The 20,935-nt window shown below is 44.6% G+C and overlaps 1 protein-coding gene across 11 annotated transcripts in view; it reads right to left on the bottom strand.

Annotated features, from left to right (window-relative positions):
• ABCC9 (ATP binding cassette subfamily C member 9) overlaps window positions 1–20,935 on the bottom strand; it is a 148,402-nt gene that overhangs the window by 105,357 nt on the left and 22,110 nt on the right. For 9 of the 11 annotated variants that reach the window (XM_075602921.1, XM_075602920.1, XM_075602918.1 and 6 more), the window contains 13 exons: window positions 18,992–19,153; window positions 16,591–16,732; window positions 14,665–14,786; window positions 14,061–14,227; window positions 13,714–13,956; window positions 12,420–12,635; window positions 11,842–12,006; window positions 11,392–11,547; window positions 6,305–6,439; window positions 4,347–4,509; window positions 3,253–3,293; window positions 2,045–2,187; window positions 558–666 (listed from right to left, as the gene is read on the bottom strand). In XM_075602921.1, coding sequence (XP_075459036.1) covers window positions 558–666; window positions 2,045–2,187; window positions 3,253–3,293; window positions 4,347–4,509; window positions 6,305–6,439; window positions 11,392–11,547; window positions 11,842–12,006; window positions 12,420–12,635; window positions 13,714–13,956; window positions 14,061–14,227; window positions 14,665–14,786; window positions 16,591–16,732; window positions 18,992–19,136 — 1,947 coding nt within the window. In that variant the 5' untranslated portion in view covers window positions 19,137–19,153. The remainder of the gene's footprint in view (window positions 1–557; window positions 667–2,044; window positions 2,188–3,252; window positions 3,294–4,346; window positions 4,510–6,304; window positions 6,440–11,391; window positions 11,548–11,841; window positions 12,007–12,419; window positions 12,636–13,713; window positions 13,957–14,060; window positions 14,228–14,664; window positions 14,787–16,590; window positions 16,733–18,991; window positions 19,154–20,935) is intronic. The other 2 variants (XM_075602923.1, XM_075602922.1) reach the window with 1 other exon arrangement.

The following is a 20,935-nucleotide window of genomic DNA, read 5'->3' as shown; positions in this document are numbered from 1 at the left end:
GTTCACCAACAGGTTTACAAAAATAATTAAAAAAATACTTATGTGGGAAAGATTTAGTTAAGAAATGCAATCAAACAAACAGATGTCACCCCTTAAACATTTCACTGGCATTAGTTTCCTTGAGGGACTGCCCCTTTAATACGGCACCCCAGCCAAAAATAGGAAGAAAATGACTATCAGAAACATCATTCAAACTGTAAAACTAACCCACCCTCAATGCTAGTTCAGTACTTCAGGCTACCGTTTCAATCCAGCAAATTTCGTTAACAGTGAGACATGTAAGCAATTTCTAGGTTACTCCTAAGAACAGACAGAGCTGAGATTCGTTGGTCCGCATTCAAATGCATTTTATACATAATACATGTTATGGCTGTGAGAGGCCTCATCGTTTCCAAATATTCATGCATTACGTTATCTGCGGATGATCATATTGCCTGCGTAAACTTGTACGCAGGTCTCGTATAACACATATACACAAAAGATTCGATTAACACCACAGTACACAGAGTATTTTCAATCACAAAGGTTCTATTTATTGGTAATATAGAACAACGTACTATTCCGGTGTGTTTTCTGCAAGGATCAAATGGAAGGGACGAGTCTCCGTTTCTCCAACTGTCCTCTCTAATCTCGTCACTTATAAAGAATTCATTCAATTTCTGTACACTAAAGGGAAAAATACAAAGATATTTAATCTGTGACATGTACTGCTGGAAGGAAATCATCTGATGGCATTTTAACCCAAGTTTGTATCCCATTTTTATTCAAAATACCTACAAATAACACCCCAGCTGTACATAAAGTAGGAATGGGCCACAAGAGGCGATAATAAGGGCGTCAGTCAGATGCAAACACTGCATTGTTTCAGCACGTATTGTATCTCAGTACTTCTTTCTCCGCTCAGCTTCCCTCACTTAATTCATTATTAATTGTGCCTTTTGTCTTTTATTATTATTATTATTATTAATCACCTCTAAACACCAAGTAAAAATAGAAAACGGTATTCAGCATTTGGATTACTGGATAACTTTGTGTTTTTTGTCTGTGCGGTTGTTCATGTGTTCTGTCTCTACAGGCCAAACGCCCTGACTCATTCTGATTACATTTTGAGGGTACCTTCCTGCCATCCTAACAGATCTATATGTATACATGTATTTCTGGGGTTATAGGTTGCTGGGATTGTGTGTTTATTAATCCTAACAGATCTGACAGAAGTTTCAACCAAGTCGCTGCCGGCCCCCATCTTGGAATACATTTTTAGTTTTTAAGCGATAAAAAAAAAAAAGACATCTCATCGATCGGATTCTTGATACAAAACATTAAATCTATTATTTTACAACTTGTACTAGTGCATTTTCAGACACTTTGCTTGAACTGTTTCGACGGAATGAAATATTTAAAATGAAAATGAACGGGTAACCACAGTAATAAACAACAACAATAACAACCACAACAACAATAACAACCACAACAACATACTTTGACATCTAGGTGGCAGTGATAAGAAAATGGCGGATGAGAAACTGTATTTCACTTATTGTGCTTCGGATAGAGAACGGATTACGATTTTTGAACATTCAGAATGTTGAAAATATTGACGCTAATTTTGTTTCTTGCTGCTTGGGTTTAGGACCCGGCTTGTGATGTCTCGGATAACACTGAACCCTGACCTTGCACACATCATCCATGCAATGTTTACTCGCTCGTCCCGCAGCGCGCTAGAAAATACAGCATTTTCCTAGTCAAGACAAACACGGACTATATGGTTTGACAAGAAAATAAAAGCAGCCAGATATAAGGCATGAACACACATTCCCAGCTAGCTCAAACTCCCACACCCACCACATCATGAATATATATTTATGTCAACAAGAGAGCTACTGAGCGTGGCGATTGTCTATAACAAGAGACACATATGTTTTGTCAATGGGATGTAGCATTGGGCACCCCTGTCTCTTGTTACATACAGATACAAGGCATTATTACGCTGCTCCGTGATTGCAACCGTGGCATGAAATGCTTCCACATCCACATGATTACGTACCTGACGAGGGCTTTTACGGCGAATCTGACCACCGTGGAGAGCAGGAAAAGGGGAGTGACCAAGATGTGAAACAAGGAGAGTGACGCAAAGGCGTTCGCTGGGGTCAGGGGACTCGTGCTCACGTAAGCATGAGTCACAAAGGTCTAGGGAATATGTTGGACAGAATTGGACAAGTTAGTTACCATACATATAACAAGATTCGCAATACAGAATAGCCCTCATTAATTCATTTATTTATTTTATTTATTTATAAAATGTGTTACCAGGCAGTAATACATTGAGAGTTACCGCTCGTTTCCACGTGTGTCCTGGGCACAGAGTTACTGTGTGTAACTGAACTCCCAGATATCTGGGAAGGTCTATACACCTCTGAGTTTGGGAAGGGATAGGGGGAAATCAAAGGAGAAATCATATATTGGAGGCATTTCTTTATGAGGGGCGCCAACTCAATTTTTGCTTTTAAAAAGCTGTATCCCTGAAAAAGATCTTGGCAACCTATATTATAAAAAGAATAAGTAGAAGATAAAAAAAATATCTTCGTTTTTCTGACCCAAACCTCCCTGAAAATAGTTTTAGAAAGAAAGAAAGAAAGAAAGAAAGAAAGAAAGAAAGAAAGAAAGAAAGAAAGGGAAAATAAAATGATTGAGTGAGGAGGAGGAGGGGGATTGGGAGGGAGGGAGTGGGATGGGGAGGGAGGGGAGGGGGGATGGGGAGGGGAGGGGGGATGGGGAGGGAGGGGGGATGGGGAGGGAGGGGGAGGGGGGATGGGGATGGGGAGGGGGGATGGGGAGGGGGGGGAGGGGGGGGAGGGAGTGGGATAGGGAGGGAGTGGGATAGGGAGGGGGGGAGAGGGATGGGGAGGAGAATTGGGAGGGAGGGGGATTGGGAGGGAGAGGGTGCATCAGAAAGACAGCATAGCTGCACTGCCAAACTAATGTTAAACATTGCAAGCCTGATTCAACTTAATTGTGGTTGCCACAGTCAGACTCCATATCACCCCAAATTATTCTACATCATGCATGAGAAAGGACTGACCGGGATGTCCTATCTCATATTCGGAATATTACAATGCTTACATCTATTTATAATATACAGCAATGCGCTCCTGGTTATTATGAGGTTTACATTGCACATTGTTCTATTGCCATTTGTTAAACTGGTATAAAAATATTCTTACACTACTGAAAGGACATAGAAAATGGACTTACTGCGAGCACGGCTGCTATGGGCATCGCTGCATTCATAAAAACTGGGCAAATAAGACACAATTAAGCATTAAACATTGTGCTATTGGTTGACAATGTCAAAACTTTCCTACAGAACATAGCAAACATAGGTGGAGATTCATTAAGCTCCAGCAAAGGGGACGGGAGTTTGATCACAAGCCATTTAAATCAGTGGGATTGAGCTCTGGTACCCCTTATCGGAGTTTAGTGAATCCTGCTGGCGTTTAACTTTGTTGATTCCTTCGAAGTTATTTAATAAAAGCTGTATGTTTTTTATCTCTCCTTACAACACAAACTGAGTTATCAGAAAATAGCGTCTCACACTGTTATCATACAACGTCCCGAATCAATACTGGGTCTCCCCATTATTTCCCAAAGTAGGCACGGGATCACACTGGCCGCTGTCTTTATGCTGCTGAGCGTAGCTCTTGCTTCATGGTGTACAATTAATGTGTATGTCACCTATATACCTCACTATATAGTACGTATGGGATTACAGGGTGGCTCATGTTGTAAGACATTTAATTTGCCAGGAGCTTTAAAACATACACACCATTTTCCTTTAAAGCAGGGGGGCGCAACTCCAGTCCTTAAGACCCTCCAATAGGTCAGGTTTTCAGGATTTCCCAGCTTCAGCACAGGTGGCTCAATCAGAGGCTCATTCGAAGACTGAGCCTCTGATTGAGCCACCTGTGCTGAAGCAGGGATATTGTGAAAACCTGACCTGTTGGTGGCCCTTGAGGACTGGAGTTGAGAGTCTCTGAGTTAATGGATTCTAGAAATGATATACAGCACAGTATGTAGATATCATTAACCCAAGCTGTGCTGAAATGCGGTGTAATGCGGCAGGCGTAAGATTATAGGGATCCATGTTAAAATGGATAAGAAGTAAAGCGTGACACTGTGCTAATTTGCATGTCATTACCCAGAATCCCAGGCTGCAGAGAAAGTATTGTGTGTTAAGAGATAAAGCGGACAGGCAGGTTTGAGGACCTGCCTGGGACGTGTGAAAGTGCCCACACACAAGTGGGGTTTGATTTGCTGTAGAAATGAGATAAAACTGGGTGACATCCTACTGGAGAGTGACGTGTGAAGGGCGAAGGTTTGCAGACTTGTCAGCTCCTTCATTCGCGTCTCTTCAACGCTAGAGCAGAAAATGTTCTCCCACGCGTACAGCTTCAGCAGCTTTATGCCTTTCAGGATCTCGTTCGTTTTCTTTAATCTCTCGGTAGAATAATCCTTATTGGAAAGGGAAAAAAATTCCCGTTAAAGCCACTAAGTGATTAATTATTGCGGTCCTAATATTTGTTACTAGGATCATGATTTCTTATCCAGTGGAACACAAATATTGTATGTGCCAAACAAAATGCCGGATTTATAGAATTAGTTATGTTAGAACTGATGTATCTTCAAAACTCAGCACATACCAGGGGCGGAGCTATAGCCCGGGGGCCCGCTCCCATCCTCCCCCCCCCTCATTGCAGGGCCTGAGATGCAGAAAGGAAGCACAGAGGGAAATTCCTTCCTCTGCAGAGCCTCTGTATTTGGGTGGGGCCTAGGTCAGGAGGCGGGGCCTCAAGTAGTGAACCGTGAGGCTGGAGCTGCAGCCTGAGAGACAGGCTGGGAAAGGTGAGAGGGAGGGAAGAGGCGGGGCCTCAGTCAGTGGGTGAGGCTGGAGCTGCAGCCTGAGAGACAGGCTGGGAAAGGTGAGAGGGAGGGAAGAGGCGGGGCCTCAGTCAGTGGGTGAGGCTGGAGCTGCAGCCTGAGAGACAGGCTGGGAAAGGTGAGAGGGAGGGAAGGGGCGGGGCCTCAGTCAGTGGGCGGGGCTGCAGCCTGAGAGACAGGCTGGGAAAGGTGAGAGGGAGGGAAGGGGCGGGGCCTCAGCCAGTGGGCGAGGCTGGAGATGCAGCCTGAGAGACAGGCTGGGAAAGGTGAGAGGGAGGGAAGGGGCCTCAGTCATTGGGCGGGGCTGGAGATGCAGCCTGAGAGACAGGCTGGGAAAGGTGAGAGGGAGGGAAGGGGCGGGGCCTCAGTTAGTGGGCGGGGCTGGAGATGCAGTCTGAGAGACAGGCTGGGAAAGGTGAGAGGGAGGGAGGGGGGGGCCTCAGTTAGTGGGTGGGGCTGGAGATGCAGTCTGAGAGACAGGCTGGGAAAGGTGAGAGGGAGGGAGGGGGGGGCCTCAGTTAGTGGGTGGGGCTGGAGATGCAGTCTGAGAGACAGGCTGGGAAAGGTGAGAGGGAGGGGCGGGGCCTCAGCCAGTGGGCGAGGCTGGAGGTGCAGGCTGAGAGACAGGCTGGGAAAGGTGAGAGGAAGGGGCGGGGCCTCAGCCAGTGGGCGAGGCTGGAGGTGCAGGCTGAGAGACAGGCTGGGAAAGGTGAGAGGGAGGAGCGGGGCCTCAGCCAGTGGGCGAGGCTGGAGGTGCAGGCTGAGAGACAGGCTGGGAAAGGTGAGAGGGAGGGGCGGGGCCTCAGTCAGTGGGCGAGGCTGGAGCTGGTTTTCAGCATATCCCTGCTTCAGTACAGGCGGCTCAATCATTGGCTCTTTCGAAGACTTCACCACCTGTGCTGAAGCAGGGATATCCTGAGTTGCACACCCCTGTCTTAGCATCATATGTAATATTTGACAAAGTATTTTATGTTAACAACACTTAAAGCAAAACAACAACATTAAAAATGTAAGAGCTGAAAAATCGAACATATGTTAATGGCGGTCCCTGTATAAACTGATATTAGTAAATGCAGTCGAACTAATCTCTAAAATGTTCCAAAATAATATTAGCCGTGAAGCAATGTAAGAATTTGACATTTCATCCTTTAGCTTTGACTGCTTGGTAAATCAAATCTGTACTGTATAAAACCTGCCTGATTTGGGTCCGAAAGAGTTTTTGGGACATTAACCAGTAATAGTGGTGAAAGAGGACGCTTCAGACTAGTGTTCAGGCCATGTTCACATGTAATGCTAAGCCAAAAGACTGATATTTTACAGAGCTATAAGGTATCATCCATATGTGCATTACATTTAGGACTTTACTCACAAGTGTGCTCTTCTGAACCTCAGCAAGCTTTGTGGCAATGAAGTACTGCACAGGAGCGAGTAGCACTATCACGGCTGCACCAACCAATGCGCTGAGGCCCAGCAGTTTGTAAAGGAGGATAACTCCCATTATAATCTGAAAAACACAGCGTTACCATTTTTGGAAAAACACAGCAGAAACTCCAGACATAATAACAATAAAAAATGTTTCAGAGCACACTACCAACAATGTAAGAGTATAAGGCTGCGCTCATAGTGCCGGCGACGCGATGGTGACATCGTGTCGCGTCAAAACAAATGCATTATCGCCGTCGTCGGCGCTAATAGTGCACGCGACGGCGACAAAGCGACGGAGCGACAGTGCTACCAGAAATCTGGTAGTCACTGATATTTCATTTTTCCGGCGACGGTCTCCCCTTTTGGCCAATCAGGAGCTTCTCCGTCCCTCTGCCATCCCCTTTAATGACGTCACCTAAATTTGAAATACAGTACAACTCATCGCAATGGTGACGGCGACGGGTGACGTCATCGGCCGCGTTGCCGTCGCCGGCTGTATAAGCGCAGCCTAACTGTGTTGCGACTTCTGCGTCTCACAGTCCTTTCACCATACTGTAATGTGCTTCATTCAGAGATCACTAAGGGGACTATTATATAAGCCTTTATAAATAAAAAAAAATTGCTGGGCCGTTTACGCCGCCTGTTTTTGAGCGTTGCTATCACGGTATCAGAAAGCATCGATTGCCTGAGATAGCAAAACCAAACGGGCGAGTAGCCGGCGGCGTGATGATCTCCTCTCTCAAAGGGTTCACCCGGCGATATGTTTCCGCTGCAGAGAGAGCTGCACCGAGAGAGCGCCGCCTCTCCCTGCGCATATCTCACCTGCGATCACAAGATTTTAATATACATTTTAATAATATGTAGATGAGCAGGGGGTCTCCGGAACAGAATCGTGTTTATTTCAGGTCCGGGGACCCCCTGCTTCCCGAGATACAGGCCCCGTTATGGGGTCCGGTATCTCCTATGCACTGAAATGTCTTGTGTCACATGACCGTGGGAATAAAATGCATAGGAGATACCGGCACCCTATAACGGGGCCTGTATCTCGGGAAGCAGGGGTTCCCCGGACCTGAAATCAACTCGGTTCTGCTCCGGAGACCCCCTGCTCATCTACCCCAGTATTAAAATGTATATTAAAACAGCTTCATTACCTTAGCGGCTAGCCACTAAGGCAGGCCTTCACAACTCCAGTCCACCGAGGGCCGCAAACAGGCCAGGTTTTCAGGTTATCCCTACATCAGATAATAAACTGATATGTGAAGAAAGAATCCCCACATCAAGATCCCTATAATTTGCACTCAAAGTACATTCTTTTAACACAGAGATATAATAATCCCAAGAATATCAATATTCCAAAGAATGGAGGATATTTATTTTATTCTTGTGTATTTTTGGCCTTAATGATTTTTATTAGGTTGACCATTTAATGCTATAGTGGCTTATCATGCCCATATTATATGGGTATGATGAACCACCGTGCCAATCAAAAGTGGGTTATCGAGGTTTATAGAATAGGCCCCTAAGTATTCATCACTCACCTCTTGGATTGCTTTACATCAGGGGCGGCCAACTCCAGTCCCCAAGGGCCACCAACAGGTCAGGTTTTCAGGATATCCCTGCTTCAGCACAGGTGGCTCAATTGGTGGTTCAGTCTTTGTCTGAGCCACCTGTGCTGAATCAGGGATATCCTAAAAACCTGACCTGTTGGTGGCCCTTGAGGACTGGCGCTGCCCACCCCTTTTTACCGTAAGCTATTAAACTAGCAATGCCTAAGAATTTCTAAGTGATCCCACTTTATTAGGTTCATTTAGATTAGAACCCCAATGCAGAAGCCTGCTTATTTTCCGAAAAATATATAATTCTTTAAGTTTCTTTTGAAAATGCCTAATTGATTGCATTGACTGTGAATGAAAGCAAAGTAAACATTTTGTTCAGGTTTTACTACCAGCTCCCACGTATGCGTCTTTATCACATCCGGGAGCATGAATTCCCCTCCTCTGCTCCATGCTCCATGCTCTACATGTCTTTTCTTCCTTAATACGGCCAAGAACCAGAAAAGAAAGTGCTGCACAACAAAACCAGGCAGAAAAACGGACCATAGGTCCCCGTACCATGCTGCACGAGAATCTCTGCTCGTAAATGTCAATAAAAAAGAATTAGGTAAACATCTATAATAATAATAATAATAGTAATATTTATAGTTAGAAAAAACGTATCAAATAGTTTCAATTAAAAAAAATAGTTCATTCAACATTTTTTTGCTGACCCCAAAATGGTGTTACCAAGGAGTATATAACCCAGGGACACGAGAGAGACGAGAGAGAGAGACGAGAGAGAGAGAGACGAGAGAGAGACGAGAGAGAGAGACGAGAGAGAGACGGAGACGAGAGAGAGATGAGAAAGAGACGAGAAAGAGAGACGAGAGAAAGAGGCGAGAGAGACGAGAGAGAGGCGAGAGAGACGAGAGAGAGGCGAGAGAGACGAGAGAGAGATGAGAGAGAGATGAGAGAGAGACGAGAGAGAGAGACATGAGAGAGACGAGAGAGAGACGAGAGAGAGATGAGAGAGAGAGACGAGAGAAAGAGGCGAGAGAGACGAGAGAGAGATGAGAGAGAGAGACGGGAGGGAGGAGAGAGAGAGACGAGAGAGAGAGACGACAGAGAGAGACGAGAGAGACGAGAGAGACGAGAGAGACGAGAGAGAGACGAGAAAGAGACGAGAAAGAGAGACGAGAGAAAGAGGCGAGAGAGACGAGAGAGAGGCGAGAGAGACGAGAGAGAGACGAGAGAGAGACGAGAGAGAGAGACATGAGAGAGACGAGAGAGAGACGAGAGAGAGATGAGAGAGAGAGACGAGAGAAAGAGGCGAGAGAGACGAGAGAGAGATGAGAGAGAGAGACGGGAGGGAGGAGAGAGAGAGACGAGAGAGAGAGACGAGAGAGAGAGAGATGAGAGAAATAGACGAGAGAGACAAGAGAGAGAGACGAGAGAGAGAGAGACGAGAGAGAGAGGCGAGAGAGAGAGAGACGAGAGAGAGACGAGAGAGAGACGGAGACGAGAGAGAGATGAGAAAGAGACGAGAAAGAGAGACGAGAGAAAGAGGCGAGAGAGACGAGAGAGACGAGAGAGAGACGAGAGAGAGACGAGAGAGAGAGACGAGAGAGAGATGAGAGAGAGAGACGGGAGGGAGGAGAGAGAGAGACGAGAGAGAGACGAGAGAGATGAGAGAAATAGACGAGAGAGACAAGAGAGAGAGAAGAGAGAGAGAGAGAGACGAGAGAGAGACGAGAGAGGGACGAGAGAGAGACGAGAGAGAGAGACGAGAGGGAGAGACGAGAGTGAGAGACGGAGATGAGAGAGATGAAAAAGAGGCGAGAGAGACGAGAGAGAGAGACAAGAGAGAGAGACGAGAGGGAGATGAGAGAGAGAGAGAGACGAGATAGAGATGAGAGAGAGAGACGGGAGGGAGGAGAGAGAGAGACATGAGAGAGACGAGAGAGAGAGACGAGAGAGAGAGACGGGAGGGAGGAGAGAGACGAGAGAGACGAGAGAGAGAGACAAAAGAGAGATGAGAGAGAGACACGAGAGAGACACGAGAGAGAGAGAGAGACACGAGAGAGAGAGACACGAGAGAGAGAGACTGAGACTGTTTTCCCCAGAGAATGAGGGGAGATAGAAGTGCTCCCCAGCTGCGGAAGCTGGGACAGGACCTACAGATGAGTTTCTCTGGGCTCAATGTGGGATTGAGCTCTCCTAGAAAGGAAGGACAACAAGGCCGTGCTGAAGCAGGAACGTCTGCTCCAAAAGGACTAAGATAAGCAAAACCCTTATTATTGTGTGCAGAGCCTGTATACATTTCTCAGGTGCATATATCAAGATAAAGGATCCAGAGGGGGCGTCAAAACATTGGGCCAATAAAATAGTTTTTTTGCATGCCTCCCCCTTTGTCTAAATATATATATTTGTGTGTATGTATGTGTAAGTGTATATGTAAATATTTTAATAGCTGCCATCGGTGTGTACCATGGTCTCTTATTCATTTACTGAGAACTCATTTTTGTTACCAATGTTTCCATGTTTTTGGATAACTGCTCTGTGAGGTTTCTTCATGTAACAGTGATATTGCCAATGTGGGCACTATCACCCGGAAACTCCTATTGAAGTCAATAGGAGTTTCCGTCCAATAGTGCCCCGATCAGCACTATCTCAGTTTAAGGAATAACCCCCTTTAGGGAAATAAAAATATCTGCCAAATCCTGCAGGTCCCTTGGGCCAATAAAAAGCTGAAACGTCGTCGGGGGTATGACCTTGTGGCTTCCATGTTGGACAACCATTTAAATGTAACATATCAGGAACTAAACTGGCTAATATCTGAAAACCGAGGCGGTCTCCGGAGGTACAAACTGCGCTGGTTTTCTCCAGAAGACCCACTGGTCTGTAAATAAATGGTGACATTTGGCAGGATTCCTGCTTTATTACACGCCCATTAATACCAGCAGAGGTTGATGATAGGCGGACCGGAAACAAATGTAAAACCTGGAACTGTAACACGTTACTTTACCGGCCAACTAGAAATCCCTCTATATAACAAATTGTGTTAACCAATTTCTCAGTACTTCCTAATTTGACATTGTTGTAAGGCAGGCTGAGCACAGCCTGGACATCTCCGCCCAGGCACTACAGATAAAGACAACAGCAGTAACATAACCCCTATTAATGTGGACACATGTAGTACTTCTTACTTATTAAATATGGCAGCACGTAAACCTCTGAATTTACAGTCTAAGTTCAACAAAGGCACAGTTCTGTTCACACACATACAGATTGCTGCATGCAGAAGGTATGCCCTAATACTGTATATTGCCCTATCTTTAAATCCGGGATCACTGCTAATACCATTACAATACTAGAGCATCTACAATGTTGAATTGTTTCTAAATTTACCAGTGTGGGCTCTAAAGCGCATTGATTATACTGTAACTTGTTGGGTTTTGGTTCCTCTAAAAAATATGCCCTTACTTTGATGCTGTACCTGAACAGGCATAGCCCATAGGTTGGGACACAGGAACAAGAACCACATCAGTTGATTGGTTTCGATGGCAACCAAATTATTAATCTGGCCCAAGGTCATCTCTCCCATGGACATGTTGGAAGTAGAAAGTCTCAGTATCTTATTATATATCATTGCCTGCAACAAAAAGTTACACATAGACACTATATTAGCAAATTATCTTTATACATGTGATATAGATATCAACTGATAGTTTTTTGTATTTAGATATTTGGCCTCTAGATGATTGTTTTATGTTACAGTATATATTATTTACAGTATCAAATTAGTAGATGATAAATAATGTTATTAAAGCATCAGTTTGGTCAGGGACAGAGATTCCCTCCATGAGATAAAGTGATGGTGTGTTTCAGACTTGGCCCAATACTGATGATATGTGTTTTAATTGTTGAAAAAACTGAAATATTATACCAGTAAGGCCCCGCGGAGATTGATGCCGGTTTCTATGGTGACGTAGTACGAGGCCTGTAAAAAAGTTCTTTGGAGTATAAGGGCCAAAAATAGGAGAACAGCCAGCACATAAGGATTTTCTAGGAATTCCTTGGAAGAAAGTAAGTATGGGGAAAATTCCTGAAACTGAGAAGCAAATAAATAATATAAACAACTAGCATATGAGATGGAGAAAAGGATGTGCACTGTATACAATGTCAACATAAGCAATTATCTATGTTAAATCAACGATGACAGGCAAGGTGCCCTAGAAAACCATGAATAACGCATGCAATTAAAGAGATTTTTATTTTATAAATTGAGTCCCTAAATATAAGCAGCCAGTTAGAAAACACCATGAGGAAGCCATATATATATATATATATATATATATATATATATATATATATATATATATATATATATATATATATATATATATATATATATATATATATATATATACATACACATACATATATTATATATACATACATCTATATATGGATTAGTAAACAAGATGATGAAGTCAAACAAGAGTAACCAAACGTGTTTCTTGCCTCAGTCGCCGGTATTTGCGTTGGTCCAGCCGTGGAGTTAGTTTTATTTATTTCGCCAAGTCGTTGAACTATTCCCGAAATGCAGAGAGGACCAGCAAACCCCAACAGATCAGCCAAGTAACGGAAAGTACTACTCAGCAGGATTGGTCGACCAAAAGCCCTATAAATGGCCAGCCAGATAGATGGCTTCTTATTAGGCTGGTCTGCTACTTTTTTCTGCAAAATATATTAGGAGGCAGGTACTTATTATATAATACTGAGATAGGTTCCAAATTAAAGACTGTTGTTGATATTGGATAGTAAGACTAGACAGTAATATATTTAATATCTTCAATATAAGACCAGGGTGCAAACTAGCCTTTAAGAAGACTGTTCATCTTAACACATTGGAAACTCCCATTACTTTGCCATCATACCCGTGTTCTCTTTCACACTGATGTTTTTGAATATCTATTACATTAAGGAATTCTATTGAACTATCATACACTGTCCCCTTCTTCTTTTCCCATCTATGTCTTGGCTGTGTTTGTCACTCAACACACATTCTTGATCTCAGCCCATTCCGACTGACAATTTCCACACATAACTACAAACAGCGTATATCCCTTTACTGCATATACTCTCCTAACTCCCACTGTAAACTACCATTCTACAAATTGTATGTAATCTATGACTTAATGTACAACTACTATACCTGAAGAAGAACCAAGTGAGGTTCAAAAGCTTGTATAATGAAAACTATTGTTGATCCAATAAAAGTATTGCCTACTGCCTACCTTTTTTCTTTTTCAGATTTCCACATATAATAAGAGATCAATACAGCGTTTTCTAAGACAGTTCGTGGAAATGGGTGCAATGCAGATACTGCAAGACTGCAAAAGCAGGCAATGTACAATCAAGTACGCAATCTGATTGGCCAAAATCCAAGTAGTCCTTTAAAACCAGAGTCAGAGAAATATCTCACCTCATAATGGAAAGATGTGGTTTCTGCCAAATGTCAGGATTTAAGCATTACATTGCTTACCCCCCTTCTAGAGAAGCTTAAATTAGAAAGAGGACATCTTCACAAGATATTGAATAATAGCCTTTTATTTATAACAGGGTTTTTGGGAACTTCACTTATTTATTACAGACTCCGAAAGCATCAGATAACATGTGCCTTTTAAGCTTCAAACATTGTAAAAGATTACGAATATCTGGCTATGAAGGAGAAAGATGTGTTAAGTAGCATTGCTGAGCAGCATTTTAAACACAAAGCTGAATGACTTATTATCCATATTAGGTATTTTTTTACCTTTTGTTCTTCATATGCATCTTTCAAGCTGACATAGTTTGTAAGTGCTCTCATAGCTATTGGCAATTTTCCAATTATTTTCAAATCTATGGGCCTCTTGTGTGCTGAAATGATAAGGGTGTTCATCCACCAGTATGTTGCTTTTGAAAGCAAATTAACAAATGGCTGAAGAAATCTCACTCCTAAATCCTGGAGGTCTTCCGGTGGTTTTACTTTCTGGGGGCTCATAGAAAATACATACTTCTAAAACAGAAGAGAGACAAAGAACAGACGTTACATTGTTACAGAAGAGAATGTGCTGCTTACGGTAATCAGTGAATAAGGAGGTTAAAGGTACTGTACCATACCCTGACTCGAATGACATTGATCTCCACTGCCATCAGCAGGCCATAGAGAATGACCATTGTCCCAGTGATACAGAAGCGTAACTGGTGTGGCCCTATGCCTTTCTCACAGTACTTCACGAGCTTGATGGTTTTTGAGATAAAAGCCAATACCCAGTAAAGAAACAGAGCTGCAAAAAGGGGAAGAAAATGTGAAAAGATTCTTCTAGAAATGTATTGATCTACTTACTCTTCATTACACCAATACTGTGTAACTCTTTGAACTACAATGTGCTAAATTATTTTATCCAACAATCTATTGTCATCGACATTTAAATCCGTGTTACTTAATCGTTACTTTTAAGGAAAAATATAAATGCTATATTTTAAAGCGTTTGTGCTCTGTTTTTTATTTTTTTAGTTCTCTTGGCGCTATTAAACATTGCGTGAACTAATAAATCTGTTGTCCCTTTCTATGTTGGTACAGCATGACCCTATTCTCCTAAATAAAACTATAATTCCTTGTATTTAGCTTATTATTAAACACTTGTAAATTCCCAGTCATGTGACTTGCCGCCTTACTTCTGCAGTGCTAGCAGCACAATGAAATCTGCGTTTGGCCTCTTACCTAAAAGTAATTTGGGGAAATTTGACGTTTCAATATTGTGGTAGTAGACTATAGATGTGGTAGCAGCTACAAACCCCATGATAGCAGGCATGAAGAGGTGCAGATGGCGAGAAGCCATGTGTCTAGAAAGATAAGAAAGAAAGATAATGAACAAAATCAGAGCTATTCATTTCTGTTTTAGAGATATCCAACATTTAATATATTTCCAGCAACAATGTCCATATGTTTAAGCATTAATGTTTCATGTGATGAACTGCAGTGCGATTTTACTGAGTATCTAATATGCGTGAAGTACCAAACAAAATGTACAGGAACTCACAAAGCTGAGAAACATACAAGCAAAGACTATTTGTTGATATGTGGGGTTAAGAAATGTGTACTGTTGTGCAGCATATAAGAATCCCACGTGTGAGCTCATTCACACGTCTCAGACAGGTCTGCATCCCTGCCTCTCCCCATTCTCTCTTAACATACAGTGCTTCCACTGCACCCAGGCATTCTGGGTAATGACATGCAAATGAGCACTCACACGGTGTCACTCTTTATTTCTTATCTATTTTAACATGAATCCCTATAAGCGTCCGCCTGCTGTATCACGCAGCTTTTCAGCGCATCCTGGGTTAAAGTTTAGAAACTCAAATTGAAGCCAGTGGAAGTTTCTATCGCACGATCGGCACTATCACTCTTTAATAAATAACTTCCATGTGTAAACTTTTCACCAGACTTCACAAACTGTCCGACATGTTTACAAAAGTTGGGGCTAAAAGTGCTCTGAGAGTCAGAAATGAACACTTCCTGGTTTATGTCAAAGTTTTTGTGACATGTGGCAGTCGATGTGACTGTATGTGAGTGTGTCTCACATTTATACCGACTGCTCTATTTCTACGTGTGTTAGCAGCACGTAATGTGCCCGCCGCTGGCAGCGAACAGCGGATGCAGACAAGTGACAAGTATTGCGATAAGTTCTCTTTCTGTTCTAGGTGCGCGTGACTCAGTGGTTTGTTGGTGATGATGTTTATCTGGGTTGTTTATCCTGCTGCGGAACTCCAGGGATAAACACTTATATACACACTGTTACCTATTGCGAGTCCCAAAAAGGGTGGTGACTATGTCAGGGGAGTTTTGGTTTTCTATTATTTCCTCCCAAACTTTTTATTAGAAACATTATACCCCCTTGATACTGGATGGGTCCATAGCACAAAGGAAAACGTGCTCATGTATGTTTCCCAATTGTCTCCGGGGTTAGAGCAAGAAAATTGGGAAGATCTCAAAGGGAACAGTGCTTCAAAAACCTTTTAAGCAATAACCAGCAGAAAGCACTAATAAGTGTTGTAAGAAAGTCCGAGATGTGTCCACATGAAGAGATACAATGTAAATCCCTGTTAGTGTTGCCTCTGATATATGATATATTGTATCAGTACAGTGACTATTGAATAAGCGGACTGCTGAAGGCAGAGGTCTGTTTCACACATGCAAAAACTTGATGTACTCAGTGAGCATAACGTGATCTCCATTTGTAATATGTATACGAGTCGCGCTTGAGGTAAAGCAGAGGTACTCAGGGGATCTCTTCAAACGTGGACTGCAGTCGGTGTGATCCTGCCGGTAGACCGTATGCAGGCGGGAGAACGAGATGGCGGTGCACAGCTGGAAAAATCACCAGGGGTTGGAGTACAAAGCAATAAAAAATGTATTGGCACATTAATGGCAAGGAGTGTCTTTTAAACCTTGTCCTTCATGTGCCAATACATTTTTCACTGCTTTGAATTCCAACCCCTGGTGATTTTTCCAGCTGTGCACCGAATCTCGTTCTCCCGTCTGTCTCCGGGGTTAGCTTCAATATTGTATTAAAAAAAATTAATTAAATCTTTAAACTGTACTTTTTGCTTTTGTAAAATGTATTATATTTAGGGTGCAGGGACTTACGTATCGGAAACAATGCCCTCTGCGATTTCGCAGACATGCACAAACAGGAGCGCAAACGTTAATATCCATCGCAGGTTATGTCCAGGGAAATGCAGCCACGTGTTGTGATGAATCTGCACCTTTGAGCTTTGACTTCCCCACCCTGAAAATGTTAGAAAACAGAAGTTAGAGACAGGACACAGCCACTAATTCCACCATGTCCAAGGCTGCGTCCATGTTATCACGCACACGCATGGCATGTCCAAGGCTGCGTCCATGTTATCACGCGCACGCATGGCTGAGGCTGCGCCCATGTTATCACGCACACGCATGGCATGTCCAAGGCTGCGTCCATGTTATCACGCGCACGCATGGCTGAGGCAGCGCCCATGTTATCACGCACACGCATGGCATGTCAAAGGCTGCGTCCATGTTATCACGCGCACGCATGGCTGAGGCTGCATCCATGTTAGCACGCACATGCATGGCATGGCTGAGGCTGCGTCCATGTTATCACGCGCACGCATGGCTGAGGCTGCGCCCATGTTAGCACGCGCACGCATGGCATGGCCGAGGCTGCGTCCATGTTATCACGCGCACGCATGGCTGAGGCTGCGCCCATGTTAGCACGCGCACGCATGGAATGGCATGGCATAGGCTGCGTCCATGTTATCACGCACATGCATGGCATGGCCGAGGCTGCATCCATGTTATCACGTGCACGCATGGCATAGGCTGGGTCCATGTTATCACGCGTGCGCATGGCCGGGGACGCGTCCATGTTATCACGCGCACGCATGGCTGAGGCTGCGCCCATGTTATCACGCGCACGCATGGCTGAGGCTGCGTCCATGTTATCACGCGCACGCATGGCTGAGGCTGCATCCATGTTAGCACGCACATGCATGGCATGGCTGAGGCTGCGCCCATGTTAGCACGCGCACGCATGGAATGGCATGGCATAGGCTGCGTCCATGTTATCACACGCGCGCACGCATGGCATAGGCTGCGTCCATGTTATCACGCACATGCATGGCCGGGGACGCGTCCATGTTATCACGCGTGCGCATGGCCGGGGACGCGTCCATGTTATCATGCACACGCATGGCCTGGCCGAGGATGCGTCCATGTTATCACGCACATGCATGGCCTGGCCGAGGCTGCGTCCATGTTATCACGCACACGCATGGCCTGGCCGAGGCTGCGTCCATGTTATCACGCACACGCATGGCCTCGGCCTAACGCGGTCACAGGCAGGGCGGCCTTCATTCCCAACTGTTTTGTTACAATCTTATTTTTTATTTCACCTTTTCTATTGCAAAATCATGAAAACTGGAATTTCTATCACCTCTGTGACTATGGGGTATTCATTACACTGTGCGGTAGTGCCCTGATTAGCACTATCAGAGTTTATTGAATAAGCCCCTACTGTATATATTTCCCTCATGACACTAGACCTGTTTCTGCAGTACTTGGATTCTTCAATGTTAATATAAAGATCGAACACTATTGTACTAAATGCTAAATGTTATATAAGTAGTATGAGGTACTCGTGGCTATGAGCAAGCATCAGAGTATTAATGTGCAGTATATAGTGGAAGGAGAAGAAATGCATTCACCGGGACATGGCATTTTACGGCTGATAAGACACCCCCCCCCCCCCCCGTACCTGCCCATGGTCCTATCTGCTGTAGGACTCACACCCTGTCTGATCCTTGGAGCTTCCGTCTGTATTCCGGATTTCGCCTTATGTCTATCCCAAACATGTGGGAATTCCCTTACTGCATTAGCATTTACCACCTCTGCTGAGAGGCTATCCCAGGAATCCACCACCCTTTCAGCAAAGCAGTAGTTCATTGCCTTTCCCCCGAGACTGTCACCTTCCAGCTTCAGAGCGAGGCCTCTTGTTTTAGCCCTTCTCTTCCTCTGTTGTAATCCTAACCCCCCCCCCCCCCCCCCCCCACCTCTCCTCCAAGCTGTATATCTTGAGGTCCTTCAGTCTTTCCTGGTAAGTTTTATGCTGTAGACCCGGGGTAGCCAACTCCAGTCTTCAAGGGTCCCCAACAGGCCAGGTATTAGGGATATCCATGTTTCAGCACAGGACTGAGCCACCTGTGCTGAAGCAGGGACATCCTTAACCTGATCTGTTGGTGGCCCTTGAGGAGGACTGGAGTTGGCCAGCGCTGCTATAAATCACGCACCAATTTACGAGTTCTTCACCCTTTACAACCAAGCATCCTGCCGGCTTTCCCAATTGAGCTGTGCTGAAGCAGGGATATCCTGAACACTTGACCTGTTGACAGGGCTTGGGGACTGGAATTGAGCACCCCTGCTCTAATCCACCTAAATTATTATTCATGAAACTGTTCAGAATGAATACTAGTGGTGTGTCTTATAAAAGGTGTAAGAGTAGGATACTTACCAATAAACAATATTGGAAATGTTATAAAAAGGAGGAAAACATGTGGAACCAAAGTTAGGGCATCCAGGAAGCAGACATTGTTTAACACACCATTGTTGACGTTGTAGGAAGAACTTGTGTCGTTGCCACAAAATGAGAGGCTCATTCTCTCTGTTGGGCCTACTGAAATGAACACACAAAAAAACACAAGACACGCAATTGAAGAGCAGCTGGATTATTCTGATCTCCCACATTACATTATTTCTCAATTAGGCACACAATCGGTACACAGCACATGATGGATAGCTACGTCTTTATACACTGTAACCAAATCTCATTATCTTCCGCTGGAATGTTCATGCTATGAATAGTATACCACCCGTGGGTATCACATACTGTAGCATGCTTAGGAAATAAATACAGTCTGCCGGGTACATTGGGCACAAAGAGGAGTAAACTTTTAATGGGCAAGAGAATGGTCAAAAATACTCCCAAATCAAGGTGACACGGAAAAATTGGATGACTCACAGGAAAATGCAAAAATTACATTTTGCGAGAAAAATGTTTATTATATACTGTAGTTTCTGGGGCAAACAAAAATATGTTTTGGGAAAGCACTGCTTCTCATTTTTCCAATTACTCAACACATTTATTTTTAATGACGTTAATGACAGGATGAGCAAGGTTGGGGTGCTAGCACATCCTGTCATTAATGTCACAATGGAGGCCAAACGTCAGTTTGCCGTGAATGCGTGTCACCGCCTTGTATTGCCGTGAATGCGCGTCACCGCCTTGTATTGCCGTGAATGCGCGTCACCGCCTTGTATTGTACCTCCTGCCTCTTGACACTTTAAAACTCTAATATTGGCCATTTCAATATCGGTTATTGTTAGGGTGACCAGACATCTCGGTTTTTAGGCCTTTGTCCCGATTATCTATCGGCACCGGCCGCACATGCTCGATCGGCGCATGCTGAATTGGCATTGGCCGGCTGCTGGTGCGCCACTGGCGCACGCGCACGAGCGGTCGGCAAGAGCCAATCGTGCATGCTCAAAAGCGAACGGCAAGTGCTCATCGCGTATGCGCAGTCGGCGCTCACCGTTTTCTCACGTGCAATCACGAGCGCAACTGCGTGTGCATGCGCGACATCTGTCCCGGTTTTTGCCAGGACAAATATGGTCACCATAATTATTGTAAAGAATTCAAACTAGGGGTCCTCAGAGGCGGAACCGCGCTACTAGGGGTCCTCAGAGGCGGAACCGCGCTACTAGGGGTCCTCAGAGGCGGAACCACGTTACTAGGGTTCCTCAGAGGCGGAACCGCGCTACTAGGGGTCCTCAGAGGCGGAACCGCGCTACTAGGGGTCCTCAGAGGCGGAACCGCGCTACTAGGGGTCCTCAGAGGTGGAACCGCGCTACTAGGGGTCCTCAGAGGCGGAATCGTGCTACTAGGGGTCCTCAGAGGCAGAACCGCGCTACTAGGGGTCCTCAGAGGCGGAACCGCGCTACTAGGGGTCCTCAGAGGTGGAACCGCGCTACTAGGGGTCCTCAGAGGCGGAACCGCGCTGTTTTCAGCTCCTGGGAACCCTCCAGCTCCCAAGATACTTTCCGGTTTAGTTGCTGGTGTTACTACCTGGACATTTAAATGGTCATCCAACACCAAGCCACAAAGTCGTCCATCCCCCAACCCCCCCCCCCCCTAATGTGGCAGTTTCTTATTGCACTCAGGACGGGCAAGATTTGGGAACCATTTTCATTTCTCTTAAGGGGAGGAAAACACCAGCAACTAAATAGGTAAGTAATAACCGAAAGGCGCGTATTACGCGCATAAAATGTGAGTAGGATCACTATTATTTATTATTGGGATTTTTTCTATTTTTACTGTGTTGCACTATTGTGTATTTTTTCTCCCCTTTTTTTCGATATATACCCACCTGGATGCGCGTGCGCTCCTGATCTTTTTGCC

Source organism: Ascaphus truei, chromosome 5, assembly GCF_040206685.1.
Source record: "Ascaphus truei isolate aAscTru1 chromosome 5, aAscTru1.hap1, whole genome shotgun sequence".
NCBI lineage: Eukaryota > Metazoa > Chordata > Amphibia > Anura > Ascaphidae > Ascaphus > Ascaphus truei.
Note: the sequence above shows the minus strand (reverse complement) of the source record. Positions and strands in the feature narration are given on the sequence as shown.